The sequence below is a fragment of the Hypanus sabinus genome, chromosome 8 (genome assembly GCF_030144855.1).
Source record: "Hypanus sabinus isolate sHypSab1 chromosome 8, sHypSab1.hap1, whole genome shotgun sequence".
NCBI classification, from domain to species: domain Eukaryota; kingdom Metazoa; phylum Chordata; class Chondrichthyes; order Myliobatiformes; family Dasyatidae; genus Hypanus; species Hypanus sabinus.
Genome location: NC_082713.1, coordinates 167,613,991 through 167,629,092, shown reverse-complemented (window position 1 = coordinate 167,629,092; position 15,102 = coordinate 167,613,991). Strand labels below are relative to the sequence as shown.

Here is a 15,102-nt window from a genome sequence, read left to right as displayed (position 1 = left end):
CTACGCCAAATTGTCCCTAAAGTGTGTGGGGGCTGGCAGAAGAATCAGAAGAGTTAATGGGCATGTGAGGGAAAACAGGTTGCAAAGAGGTTCAAGGTGGCGTAGGATTGATGGGATTACTCTGCGAGGAAGCAAAGATTCAATGTACTGAGGGGCCTCCTTCCCTATCACAAGAAAGTAAGAGAAACATTCATTATCTATTTCCCATTTGAACTCAATTTAATTAGGAAGTGATCACCAAATGCAAATTGCTTGCAGAATCATTTAGGCACCTTGAAAACTTGGGGATTGCTGGTTACGTATTTGGCAGATGCATGATGAGATGTTGAGACTGGAAATCAGACCCCTAGAATTTTCTCCCATCCCAGAAATGAAGAGTTTCTCCACCTCCCAACCAATTATTAATTCTTGCACTCCTCCTGCTCATCATATTGAGTTACAAATCAAATGATGTTACAAGTAGAGGCTACAGCACTTTCTGCAAGTAAAAACCGTGCAGTTAAAATCGATTCTACAAGATCAAAAATGGCTTAGCATTAAAGATAATTTTAGTACATGGTTATTAAGGTCAAGTTCTTCCGGGAGTACAATAAGAATCAGCGAATCAATGTGTCAGCTAAGTTTTCATGATGGTAAAAGCAAATTCCATTTCAGTATAAAGCATGTTTCAGAAATCTATAATGGTGCAATAATTTAATACTTGAAACTTGAGGGTAATGATTTACTGAAGAAAAATCTAATTAGTATAAGTTCTGTTTGAATTTCTAATCATATTAACATTGGAAACATTGCAAGCTGTGCAACAACAGCTCAACAAGATCAGAATGAATACACTAATAGGCCTCAAATTGAATCACCAGAGGAAATATCTTTAAATTGAATCATAAAAAAGGAATTATAAATAAGAACTGTCTGATTGGCTATGAAAGTTCATCCTTACCAGAACAAGACAATCCTGTTATATCCTTTTCTCCAGAAGGCTCGTGCAGTCTTTCCCCAAGCAGGATATGAATCATCTTGGAGCATCATATCAGTGACCTTCATCAAATAAAAGGAAATAAATGTTAGAACATCGCACATTATTTTTTCTGTATTATCTACTGCCATTTTTCTTGTAGGTTACAGATTTACACACATTTACAACCATTTCTTAACAGCAGAGGCCATTTAGTCTATCAGGTATGTGGTTGCTAGGAACAAAATCTTGTTGCAAGCCCACGTCCATTTCCGCTGTGAATGAATATGGGAATAACCCAAGACCAGATCAGGACACAAACAGAGATACAATAGACTCTGGAGGCTGGATCTGATGCAAAAGCAAATGACTGTGGAAACTCAGCAGCTCAGGCTAGGTCTGCAGAGGGAAGTGGACGTCGGCATTTCAGGTCAAGATCCAAGGGTCACAACCTAAAATGTCGACAGTTCACTTTCTTCCACAGGTGCTGCCTGACCTGGGTTGAGTTCCTCCAGCCCAGCAGTTTTTGTTTGCTCCCAAGTGCATATAATCAAGTTCTGATATCCTGTCGAAATTTTCAGGAAGATATTGTGCATGGGAGGTCCCCTCTTCAGTTCCTTTTTAGCCTGTCATGCCAAGGTACCTGAGGTGGAGAGCCCCAAAACTCTTAGACAAGGAAGTAGATTTTAAGGAATGAGTTAAAGGATTGGATGAACAACAAGAAACTGCAGGTGCTGAAATCAGGACTAATAAACAAAATACTGGAATTCAAAGAAAATAAAGGATGAATAAATCATATTGAATCTAGCCTGATGACTTGATAGGTGATGATGCTTAGAGTTTGCAAAGTGGCAATTTTTTCTTTCACCTTGCAAAGATCTGAAGCTGAAAGGACAGCCATTAAGTGTAAGAGACTGAGAGGTAATCTCATAGATGTGTATAAAACCATGAAGGCACAGATAGGGTAAATGCAATCAGCCTTTTTTTGCACTGTTGGGAAATCAAGAACTAGAGGGCACAGGATTAAGATGCGAGAAAAAATGTAATAAGAACTTGAGGAACAACTTCATTACACAAAGAGTGGAATGTAGAATCAGAATCAAAATCAGCTTTAATGTCACTGGCAGATGTGAAATTTGTGGTTTGCGGCAACAGTACAGTGCAATACACTAAAAATTACTATAAATTACAATAAATTATATAGAGAGAGCTGGGGTGTCTAAGACTTTTGCATGATACTCTAGTAATTTTATGCATTGCACTGTACTGCTACCACAAAATAAAAACACATTTCATGAGATATGTGAGTAATGATAAACCCAATTCTGATATGGGTCTCTATTGTGAACTGAGAGTGGGAAGGGACCAGGGAGAGGGGTATCATGGTTGGGAAAAGGTGAAGGGAGACGGGAAGGGACAGCAGAGAGACATTCTGTAATGATCAATAAACTAATTGTTTGGAATCAAATGACCTTCCCTGCTGTATCAGAACTGGGTGTATCTGCACCTTGCCACCCACTTCTGGGCCCCTGGCACTCCTTCTTTGCCAACTGTCCCACACCACTCCTACTGCGCACCACCCTTGCCACTCCCAACATCCTTTGCTCCCGCCAAATTTACAAACTCGCTGACTACTCCACTCTAGCTATATATATGCCCCTAATGGCTGTTCAAGTCACCTCTTTTTGTATGAGAGATTAGCACGCCCTTTGTGAAGGATGGAAGGGGTCCTAGTAGCCTTACAACAAACAAATGGTTAGGCACTGCCATCTACTTGGCATTGGCATCTAACCATGATCCTGTCATTGTTATAATTCAATAGATTTGCCAAATATGCCCATAGGAAAATAAATCTCAGGCTTGTATATGATGACATACATGTACAATGATAATAAAATTTATTTTGAACTTTGGAACTTAAACTGGTCAGCTGAGGGTCCAGATAAAAGATCTCAAACCAAAACATAAAATGTTCATTTCCCTCCACAGTTGCTACCTGACACATTTAGTTCCTTGGGCATTCAGTTTGATGCCTGAAAGGATGGAACTCTAAGAGTTTAGAAAGTGAATTCCAAAGAATGAAATCATCATGAATAAATTAGCAGCCAATAGTTGTACATTGCAGGAGAGAGAAACAGCTTCAATGAGCAGAGAGTTCTGGCTGGGAGAGGAGAACGTTTTGAGAAAAGGGAAGGGCTAGATCACAGAGATAGAAAGGTGGAAAATTCTCAGGATGAGACTGAAGGGCCAGAGTGTTTAGAGACTTGGCAGTGGGTTTATGTAGAGATTTAAAAACACGGCAACATATTTTAAGTTGGAGATGTTTCAATATCAGGAAACAAAGTAGGTCAGCAAAGACAGGTTTTACATTTCTGCTGACTTTTATTCTCACTGAATTGTCAGATAGTGTTTTTAACTTGTGATTTTCAAACAATAGCCAAGCTGCAAGAAATCTGGCCTATAAATCAGATCCCTTAACATCAATTTCTCATGCCCAAAATGAGCACAAAAAACAATTTTTTTCTGGGTTAAATTGGCTGTTCCGAAAAATTTCACCTCAGAAAACCAACCTAAGCACTTCTATGTAATTTTCCTGACTGCGTTTGGCATTTTCCAATTTCAATTGTGCACCTGGTGGAAGCTCACAATGCTTCCACCATTGCTGGGTAAAAAATGGAGCATTGGGGTGTCACCTTAGACCTTTGTTGAAAACAACCACATTGTGCCCCAGTTGGCAATAAGATATCGAAGGGTCTGGACTATGACTTTGATGTCTCACGCACAATACCCACCAAACTCAGTTTTCAATGCCAGGACAATGGAATGGCCACTTCCTCACTTGAGACAGCAAGTTTGTGTAAATGATGTCAGCGGGTGACAAACAGGAACTATTTGGCCCTTGATGAACCTGTATGCACCACACACACACACACACACACACACACTGACCCACTCTAAGCTCTAATACAATAATGCAGCAATACAATGTCTCTAAGAGTCTTTTAGCAGGAAGAAAGGGTTGGTAAATACTGAAGATTTGACCCAAGAGTGTATCAAGGTGGCAGGGCCTGGGTCCCACAGTCCAAGACCGAGGAGTGACCTGAGGCTTGCACAATTTAAGCTCCAGGCCAGATTGAAATGGTCAGACTTTTGGGTCTTGAGGTAAGGGGGCAGGCTGGTTCAGCTCACTACTCTATGAGGTTTACTCATCTCTGCACTGAACTGAGGTCTTCAGTAATTGCCAACTTACTTTTGTGAACTTCAGTTCTGATTCCTGTTTGCACTATTTATTTTTGTTCTCTCTCTGCACATTGGATGGTCGATAGTCTCCTTTTGCTTTAATAGGTTCTACTGGGCTTCTTTGTTTTGTGCCTGCCTGTGAGGATACGAATCCCAAGTTGTAAGAAGTATACATACTTCGATAAAAGTACTTTGAACTTTGATGCACTATTTGTGATTTAGAAATAGACATTATGAGATCTAATTTCTAGGCTAAAGTTCTAGCAATAAGGTTAGGATTTTTACACCAGCTGTAAAGAATAATCAGTAACATTTTAATTTTTTTTAAACTAGGAGAAAGAGATAATCTAGCTATGCTGACCTGTGTTGGCTCCCAGTGTTGTAATGCCTCTAGTTCATAATACTCAGCCTTGTTTTTAACCCTCTGCACAAGCCTACTGCCATTTATATAAACTCCTCTGGCCCTTCAATCTCACCTCCAGAATTCTACCTTACCATCACTGTGATTCCTGCATTGTAAAAGCTCTCTCACTCTCAACTATTTGATCCCCTAGTTTGTGTGCAAACTGCCACGGCTCTGTTTCTAGAGCATTTTACTTAAATTCAGGAATTTGTGCAGGGATTTAAATGAGGTGCAAATGCAACAGTTAGCACATGATCAGTGTGCCAAGAGAGGGGGAAAGGATATATTCCAAGTACCATACATTATCCTACAGAGCAAAACAACAAATATAATGAAGTCACCAGATGACAGAATTTTTAAATATTTTTCTTATGGACTGCCAGTGACTTTGGCAGTAATCTGAGCATTTTGGGTTTGTAGAGTAGGAAAAGGGTAGGTTTCAAAGAAAACCTAGCATGAAGCAGGCAGTGAAGTCCCCAAATTTGGTCCAAGTCCAAGGTATCAGACCAAAGTATGTTTTGAAAATGAAGCCACAGTAGGAATTATCAGATTGGATATAGATGGTCTCATTGATAGCCAGGTCGATCATTTAAGGACCACACCAACCTGGTAGCACAATAGGTAAAACAAATAGCTATCATATCAAGTATGCACTTACAAGAAGTAAAAATGGTGTGCAATAATTTTAATGCTGTATATAGAAGACCTATCTCTAACACACCATCACAGGTGGCAAGGTGTAGCACCTGCTTAGCCCCCCCACCACCACCTCCGGATCAGCATCACGTGAAGCTATGGGATCAGGTGGTGGATGGTCGTATGAGCAACTGGTGCAGATCACAAGTCCAGGTTATGCAACCACTGATGTCAGGCAGACAATCTCTGAACAGTATTGATAATGGCTGAGGTCAACAGTCTTGTAAAGACCATGTCCAGAAAAAGGCATTGGCAAACCATTTTTGTGGAAAGTTTTACCAAAAACAATCATGGTTAAAAGACCATGATTGCTTACGTCATTATGCATGGCAATAATGATGGTGATGATGACAGAAGACAAGATCAACAGAATAGAATAAGTAGACTGAATTCAATTTTAGGACAGCTATTATAGTGGAATCCAGTTAACTGGGACACATTGGGACCAGTACATTTTTGGCCCAACTAAGTGCCTGCCCCAATTAGGCAAAGTTTCATGGAAGTATAAAAAAGACAAACTGAGTAGCAAATTATGTATTTAAATGAAATACAGAACAAACTGAAACACTACCAAAAGTAGCTCAGTACTATAAAACTGTTATAGTATTGTCATTGGCAGAGGCATTCATCCACTGTATACAATAAATAAAATCAGTGCAGACACCTAGTGCAGATAATGAACTGCCTTCATACAATGCCATTGGCAGTTGCAAGTTCAAATCTTCATTTTCATTGTTACATTCAAGATGATTGTCAATACTTCCAAACTCTTTTGTAGTTCCTAACGTGCTGAAGTAGTGAAAGAGTTTCATTATCAGTCTTGGCTGTTTCTGGTATCTCCAGGCCTGAATGCTTGAAACCGCAGTGAGCAAAATAGTTCTGAATGTCTTACTGCTTATTTCTCACCAAATATCAGTGACAAAAATTATTGCTTTTTGAACACAAATGCAAACAACTAATGCTATTTTTAAGCATGGTGTAGCAACTGATAGTGTAGAATTTAGTCACAAAACAACCTAAGAAACTAAATAGGGAGAACATGCAAGCTTTGCATGGACAACAACGGAGGTCTGAATTGAATCCAGCTTCTGGAGCTATCAGGCAGCTACAACAGCAGCAGCTGTATCGCATGACTCGTATGACCCAAATTGTATTGCATGGACACTTTTCTCTCTCTTCTCTATTGAAAGGGAATGCTTCTGCACTGTACTAATTTGCCAACTGCTGGTTTCAATTATAGAAAAGTATTTCACATTTCCCAGCAGTCTGTATTTTTGTAGCCATTTGTTGAAAGCTATTACAAGTCAGGTACACAAAAGCATATAATTTGTGGCAATATTGACTTACCCTTTCATGACATCATGCTATGATCTTGAGAAAGCACTGAATGATAAGTGCTGCTGTTGCAGTATAATCTACAAAAGTAAGCCTGTAATGTTTAAGCATATTGAAAGTACATGCCAATCATTTCTGTTCTTCCAAGTGTATCAAATTCTTTTGGTTTTATGTTTTTATATTCTCAGTTACATCCGTTCTTTCCTGTTGCCATGTGTTTTTTTGCATGAGGGGAATTTGATGTCGGTGTTGCCATTTTCACGGTTTATTTCTTTGTGTGGGGGGGAGGGTTGATGGTCTTAGTGCTGTTTGCACAATTTGTTTGCACAATTTGTTTATTTGCAGGAGGTGTTGATGTTCTTGTCAGTTTCACATTTTGGCTTTTTTTGTGCATGGTTGGTGGGTAAGTTGTTTCTTTGAATGGCTTCCATGGTTTTCTTTGTTTTGTGGCTGTCTGGAGAAGAGGAATCTCAGAGTTGTATACTGCATATATATTTTGACAATAAACGCACCTTGATCCTAGAACCTTGAATAAAACAGTTTTATCATGCTTATGACTGGACTGCATTATTTCATGGAACATATATTGAACTATTCATTTGATTGTGGTCTTGTTCGTAAACAATGGATTTATTTATCAAGTAAATGCATGTTTGAAATTGTAATAATTCTACGTTACACTTGTGAATGGGTTATTTAACAAACAAGAGAAACTGTACATACTGCTTACAACAAATTAGAACATATATCACAAAGCCCATTTGATTCAGAGTGACTGAAGACAATAATTTGATGGCATTTTCTCGTAGTGTGCTTCAAAAATACACAAAATAATTAGCTACTCTAAGAAAAAGCAAGGAGCAGTTCCTGATTCCTGGGCTGGAGGTGTATGCAATGTCATTCCACGACAAGTTTTTAATGAGAATGTGCATTATTGAACTGACGTTTGTGAGCAGCAGCCCTTCAGATAAGATGGCACTTGCCAGCTCTGAGCAGGCTCCTGGTGTCAGACAGCTGCTTGCTTTCCCTCAGACTGCGTGGTGCTTTTAGTTTTTAGTTGTAACATTAGATCAATCTTAGGCCAGTCAGAGCCAAAGAGAAAGTCACAGAGTGAGATGCAACTTCTGGCTGAATTTAACAACAGAAAGGGCCAATTAACTGTTGTATTTTTTTAAAGTATTGATTCATACAGTATCTCTGGGGTTTCTTGAGGAAATTAGATAAACGGGAGATAAGAATAAATCCTTGAAATGTTGAAGACTGTATTTATATCAAATAAAAGGTGAATCAACATTGTAATATTTGTGTTTAATCTGTACTCCCATCCTAAATATTTATTTGCTTTTACTTATTTATTTGGTATTTAGAAGTTAGATTTCACATCTTAAAAATATTCACATCCTATGTCTTTATTTCTTCTAGACAGGGTATTATCTACACCAAGTCAGGTCATTATCATTAACCATTCCTTAGATCGAAGATATCGCTGAGGCTAGCTCTCTTCCCAGTAGATTTTCAGTAGAGATGGCATGACTTCCAGGAGAGGGCTTAGCAGTCAAGATGATCAATACGAATGTAGGGAGGCTATAAAATGTAGGGACATGAGTACAACTACAATTCAACATTTTACGTCAGAGTAATAAAACCAATCTCTTAAAATAGCTAAATATCATAAGAAAACATGTCCTTATGGAGCTGAATGATAGGACAATTTCCAAAGCACTCAAATACAATGTAGTCTTAAACAGCAGCCACTGTGGAAGGGCTTGTGAAAAGTACTAACCACTAGCCAGCATAAATGGAGCACCATATAAATATGTACTTTCAGTGTTCATGTTTAAATTCACATATACTGCCAACGTGCATAATGCCATAATATTATCAATTTCAGATACTTAAAGTAATTTGGCATTAAAGGACCAAGTATATATTCATCAGGAGTTTGAGAAGATTTGGTATGCCACAAAAAACACCCAAAAATTTCTACAAATGTGGGATGGAGAGCATTCTAACTGGCTGCATCACCACCTGGTATGGGGGGGGGGGTGGGGGGGCTGCTACTGTACATGATCAAAGTAAACTAAGTCAGCTCCATCATGGTAACAGGCACCCCTAGCATCCAAAACATCTTCAAAGAGTGATGCCTCAAAAAGGCACGTCCATCATTAAGGACCCCCAGCTCCCAGGTCTTGCCTTGTTCTCATTGTTACCATCAGGAAGCAGGTACAAAAGCCTGAAGGCGTACATTCAACAAGTCAGAAACAGCTTCTTCCCCTCTGCCATCCAATTTTTGAATGAACACTACCTTACTATTTTTTAAATTTCTGTTTTTACATTCTCTATTATTATGTATTGCATTGTACTGCTGCCACAAAGACAACAAATTTCACGACATATGCCGATAATATTAAACCTGATTCTGAGTCTGACATTCATTTGATGCTGCACCAGTGTTACATGAAAGCACCAGTAAATGCTTTCCAGAGAGATTTTTTTGTGCATTTCATTTTATACCTTACCAGTCACCCAATTTACATTAAAACAAATGTGATTATTTAAAAATTAAATTTTAATTGCAAGCTGCCCTTAGATATGCACAAATGGCCTTCTAAACACCCTAAAAACCAAATCAATGGGCATTTTAGCAAACTTTAACAAAATGCCTCAATTTATCAGTTAGTTCTGCTATCTAAGGTAAAAAGGTCTGAGAGATGCTGTGATTTATAAATTGTGTATAAAGCATCAAGTAATTTATCAGGAAGAAGTCCATTTAAAAATGAATTAATCAATGGTAGAGTCAAGGGCACTTTTTCCTGGGTTGTCTGGCTCTCTGGTAACGAGATTGACAAATAAACAGATTAGTGCTTCTTTTTCGTTCACAATGTAGACATCACTGGCACCTCCATTAACAGAGGGCTCTTTCTCATGTGGTGACTGCGATCCCTGGAAGTCAGTCACCTGACAAAACAACACCTTTTTGAGTTTCCATATATAATGCATTAAATTTAATTTGCAGGCATTTTGTTTTGGCACTTATTGGTATTAGCTAAATCATGCTCTGTAGCATGCATCTCCAAACCTTTCGCAATATGATGCCAAATTTTACTGACACCAGTGTGGAGACAGCAGGGAAAGAAATGGATGACACAACCATCATAATCTTTCAATTATCATTAGAACAAAGAGAAGAATTGTGTAGATTTCAGAGTGTGCTTTCCATTTCTTTTACTTTCACAGGGGTTCAGTCTTGTGTAAGGGTGGGAGATGGAAAAAATTATTTGGAGTTGGGGGAGGTGCTAAGGACATGGAGTAAAAGAGAAAGTAGGCTGGGAGGTATAGGGGCAGTAGATAATGTTGGAAGAGGAATTCTAAGGAAGATCAGGTTTGGAAAAAAACTTATTGAAAATATTTTAATAAAGTATGGCTGTTTCTTGGAACACTATGCAGGAGCACTCTCCACAGAGGACAAACAATACATAATTCATAAGAGAACATTTGGAAAGGTTTGGTAACCATATAACAATTACAGCATGGAAACAGGCCCTCTCGGCCCTTCTAGTCCGTGCCGAACGCTTACTCTCACCTAGTCCCACCTACCTGCACTCAGCCCATAATCCTCCATTCCTTTCCTGTCCATATACCTATCCAATTTTTTTTAAATGACTAAATCGAACCTGTCTCTACCACTTCTACTGGAAGCTCCTTCCACACAGCTACCACTCTCTGAGTAAAGAAGTTCCCCCTCGTGTTACCCCTAAATTTTTGCCCCTTAACTCTCAACTCATGTCCTCTTGTTTGAATCTCCCCTACTTTCAATGGAAAAAGCCTATCCACGTCACCTCTATCTATCTCCCTCATTATTTTAAATACCTCTATCAAGCTCCCCCTCAACCTTCTACGCTCCAAAGAATAAAGACCTATCTTGTTCAACCTTTCTCTGTAACTCAGGTGCTGAAACTCAATTAACATTCTAGTAAATCTCCTCTGTACTCCCTTTATCTTGTTGACATCTTTCCTATAATTCAGTGACTAGAACTATACACAATACTCCAAATTTGGCCTCACCACCAATGCCTTGTACAATTTTAACATTACATCCCAACTCCTATACTCAATGCTCTGATTTATAAAGGCCAGCATACCAAAAACTTTCTTCATCACCCTATCCACATGAGATTCCACCTTCAGGGAACTATGCACCATTATTCTTTGATTACTCTGTTCTACTGCATTCCTCAATGCCCTACCATTTACCATGTATGTCCTATTTTGATTATTCCTACCAAAATGAAGTACCTCACACTTATCAGCATTAAGCTCCATCTGCCATCGTTCAGCCCACTGTTCTAACTGGCCTAAATCTCTCTGCAAGCTTTGAAAACCTACTTCATTATCCACAATGCCACCTATCACCTGCATACTTACTAATCCAATTTACCTCCCCATCATCCAGATTGTGGTAGGACAATGTTTCTTTTTCATTCACAATGTAGCCATCACTGGCACCTTCAAAGGGAAAAATTGGATTATCTAGTCTTTAGACATTACAATGACCAATGCTGGAGATCATTTCTGGATGGGAATCATGTCAGATACAAGAATAGACGTTGCTATTGATGTTATTGCTCCCACAAGAGTGTGCAGAAAATAATATCACTATGTCCTGTGTATGTTGCACCTTGGGTACCACCTATCTCTTGCCTCTAGACCCCGTTTCCTCTATGCTGATTAGTTAGATTCATTGAGCACTACAGCACAGAAACAGGCCCTTCAGCCCATCTAATCAGTGCTGAACTTTTATTCTGCCTAGTTCCATCGACCTTAGCCCTCCTTACCCTTCCCATCTAAACTTACCTAAACTTCTCTTAAATGTTGCATTCGAAGCCGCACCCACCATCTCCACTGAAGCTCATTGCACACTCACACCTCACTCTGAGGGAAGACGTTCTCTTCAGGTTTCACTTTAATATCTCACCTTTCACCCTTAAGCTATGATCTCTAGTTCTACTCTCACCTAAACTCACCGTAAAAAGCCAACTTGCGTCTACTCTATTTCAAGATTGTTTAATGTCATTGCCAGTACACAAGTGCAATGGAGAAAAAAATAATTGTTACTCCAGATCTGATGCAGCACAAAAAACCCAATACCATAAAGAACACAACAATAATAATAAATCAAAATAAATATAAATGCATAAGATAGTATATATATATAATTGATTGTGTCCATAAAATGAGATGAGGTGCAGAAATGTCGGTGCATAAGGTGATCAGACAGGAAATGATAAAGTTGTGGTAGTTGGGAGTGTGGAGGGGTGGGTTAGTGAGTTGAGGTGTTGTCCAGCCTTACTGCTTTGGGAAAGTAACTGTTTTTGAGTCTGGTGGTCCTGGCGTGGATGCTACATAGCCTCCTCCCTGATGAGAGTAGGACATACAGTCTAAGAGCAGGGTGGGTGGGATAGTAGGTAGGCTGGTGCCAGTAATGCATTAGGCAGTATTGACCCTCTAATAGCATAATAGAACCTCTCTCTGTGCTGCAGGACAGTTTCTGCATCACGCAGAGATGCAGTATGTTAAGATCCTTTCTACTGTGCCTCTGTAGAAGGACATGAGTATAGATGTGCATACTCCAACTGTTTTCAGCCTTCTCAGAAAGTAGAGGTGTGGATGAGCTTTCCTGATTGTGTAGGATGTACTCAGGAACCATGACAGGTTTTGCAAGATGTGCATTCCCAGGAGTTTCAAACTGCTCAGTTTCGACTGATGTACAGAGGAGTGTGAGTGATGTGAGTTCTGCTGAAGTCGATAACCATCTCATTTACATAGAAACATAGAAAACCTACAGCACAATACGGGTCCTTCAGCCCACAAAGTTGTGCCGAACATGTCCCTACCTTAGAAATTACATAGCCCTCTATTTTACTAAGCTCCATGTACAGTACCTAACCAAAAGTCTCTTAAAAGACCCTATTGTATCTGCCTCCACCACCGTTGCTGGCAACCCATTCCACGCACCCACCACTCTGCGTAAAAAACATATCACTGACACCTCCTCTTACCTATTCCCCAGCATTTTAAACCTGTGTCCTCTTGTGGCAACCATTTCAGCACTGGGAAAAAGCCTCTGACTATCCACACGATGCTTCTCATCATCTTATACACCTCTATCAGGTCACCTCTCATCCTCCATCGCTCCAAGAAGAGAGGGCCAAGTTCACTCAACCTGCTTTCATAAGGCATGCTCCCCAATCCAGGCAACATCCTTGTAGATCTTCTCTGCACCCTTTCTATGATTTCCACATCCTTCTTGTAGTGAGGCAACCAGAACTGAGCAAAGTACTCCAAGTGGGGTCTGACCAGGATCCTAAATAGCTGCAACATTACCTCTCGGCTCCTAAATTCAATTCCATGACTGATGAAGGCCAATATGCTGTATGCTTTCTTAACCACAGAGTCAACCTGCGCAGCTGCTTTGAGCGTCCTAGGGACTCAGACCCCAAGATCCCTCTGATCCTCCACACTGCCAAGAGTCTTACCATTAATACTATATTCTGCCATCATATTTGACGTACCAAAATGAACCACCTTACACTTATCTGGGTTGAGCTCCATCTGCTACTCCTCAGCCCAGTTTTACATCCTATCAATGTCCCGCTGTAACCTCCGACAGCCCTCCACGCTATCCACAACACCTCCAACCTTTCTGTCATTAGCAAACTTACTAACCCATCCCTCCACTTCCTCATCCAGGTTATTTATAAAATTCACGTACAGTAGGGGTCTGAGGCACTCCACTGGTCACCGACCTCCATGCAGAGTATGACCCGTCTACAACCACTCTTTGCCTTCTGTGGGCAAGCCAGTTCTGGATCCACAAAGCAATGTCCCCTTGGATCCCATGTCTCCTCACTTTCTCACTAAGCTTTGCATGGGGTACCTTATCAAATGCCTTGCTGAAATCCATATACACTACATCTACTGCTCTTCCTTCATCAATGTGTTTAGTCACATCCTCAAAAAATTCAAACAGGCTCATAAGGCACGACCTGACCTTGACAAAGCCATGCTGACTACTCCTAATCATATTATACCTCTCCAAATGATCATAAATCTTGCCTCTCAGGATCTTCTCCATCAACTTACCAACCACTGAAGTAAGACTCACTGGTCTATAATTTCCTGGGCTATCTCTTCTCCCTTTCTTGAATAAAGGAACAACATCCACAACCCTCCAGTCCTCCGGAACCTCGCCCGTTCCCATTGTTGCTATTTTTACCTTGTTGCTATTGAAGAAGAGGTTATTTGCCTGGCACTGGGCTGCAAGCTCTTCCACCTCCTCTCTGTAGGCTGTCTTGTTGTTTCTGGTGATGAGCCCATCTTTGTCCTGTCATCAGTGAACTTGACTTTGTGATTACTCAGATGTTTGGCCATGCATCACGTGTACAGCAATGGACTCAACTCACTAGGTGCAGGGGTAATCCTGGATGAGGATGATGGGAAGGGTGAAACATTTGTGCATACTGAATATCTGAGGATTGTTGGCTAGGAAGTCCATCACCTAGATGCACAGTGATGACCAAGGAGTTAGTTCACTTAGGTCTGTGGGGCAATAGTGTTGAATGCTAAAATGAAATCCAAAAACAGCATTCTGACATGTTTTCTTTTTATCTAGGTGTATCAGTGACAGGTACATGACAGATACTATGGCATCTGGCGTACAACAGTTTTGACGGTAAACATATTGGTGAGTGTCCAGTGTGGCAGGAATGGGATTTTTGGTATGTGTCACTATCAGTTGTTCAAAGCACTTCACGATGACTGGTGTAAGTGCCACTGAGTGGCGGTCATTTAGTTCTGAAGGTGTTAGAGCTCTTTGGTACAGGGATGATGGTGGCTGATTTGAAGAATGTGGGGACAGCAGCCTGGATGAGTTGTGTTGTAGGTAGATGTCTGTGAAGATGTCAGTGAGCTGCTATGCACACATCCTGAGTACTGGCCTGGGATATTGTCCAGTCTTATGGGGGTTGACTCTCTGCAGAGTGCTTCTCACATCTGCTGCTGTTACAGACAGTTGCTTTCACCTAGCTGGGGTGGTAGCTTTCAAGGCTAACACTCTTGAAGTATGCATAAATGTTGTTTAGAGCGTCATGGAGGGAGCTTTATCTGCCTCATAATCTATATACCTCTATCAAACCTACTCTCATTCTCCTACAGTCCAGGGAATAAAGTACTAACCTACTCAATCTTTCACTATAACTCAGGTCCTCAAACCCAGCAACATTCTTGTATATTTTTGCAGTACTCTTTCAATGTTATTGACATCTTTCCTGTACATCGGTGACCACACACAATACTCCAAATCTGGTCCCTTCGATGTCTTACTCAACTTCAATATAACATCCCAACTCCTGTATACAATACCCCGTTTTATGAAGGCCAATGTGCCAAAAGCTTTCTTGATAGTTCAAGGGTG

General features: G+C 40.2%; 1 protein-coding gene and 1 non-coding gene across 6 annotated transcripts in view; one reads left to right on the top strand and one right to left on the bottom strand.

Annotated features, from left to right (window-relative positions):
* The window catches only part of tmem117 (transmembrane protein 117), a 405,506-nt gene that overhangs the window by 103,325 nt on the left and 287,079 nt on the right, over positions 1–15,102 (bottom strand). For all 5 annotated transcript variants that reach the window (XM_059978468.1, XM_059978469.1, XM_059978470.1 and 2 more), the window contains one exon: positions 941–1,038. In XM_059978468.1, the coding sequence (XP_059834451.1) occupies positions 941–1,038 (98 nt within the window). The remainder of the gene's footprint in view (positions 1–940; positions 1,039–15,102) is intronic.
* On the top strand, positions 2,638–2,758 carry LOC132398760 (U6atac minor spliceosomal RNA). Its single transcript, XR_009513789.1, has one exon. It is a non-coding gene; the product is annotated as a U6atac minor spliceosomal RNA (small nuclear RNA).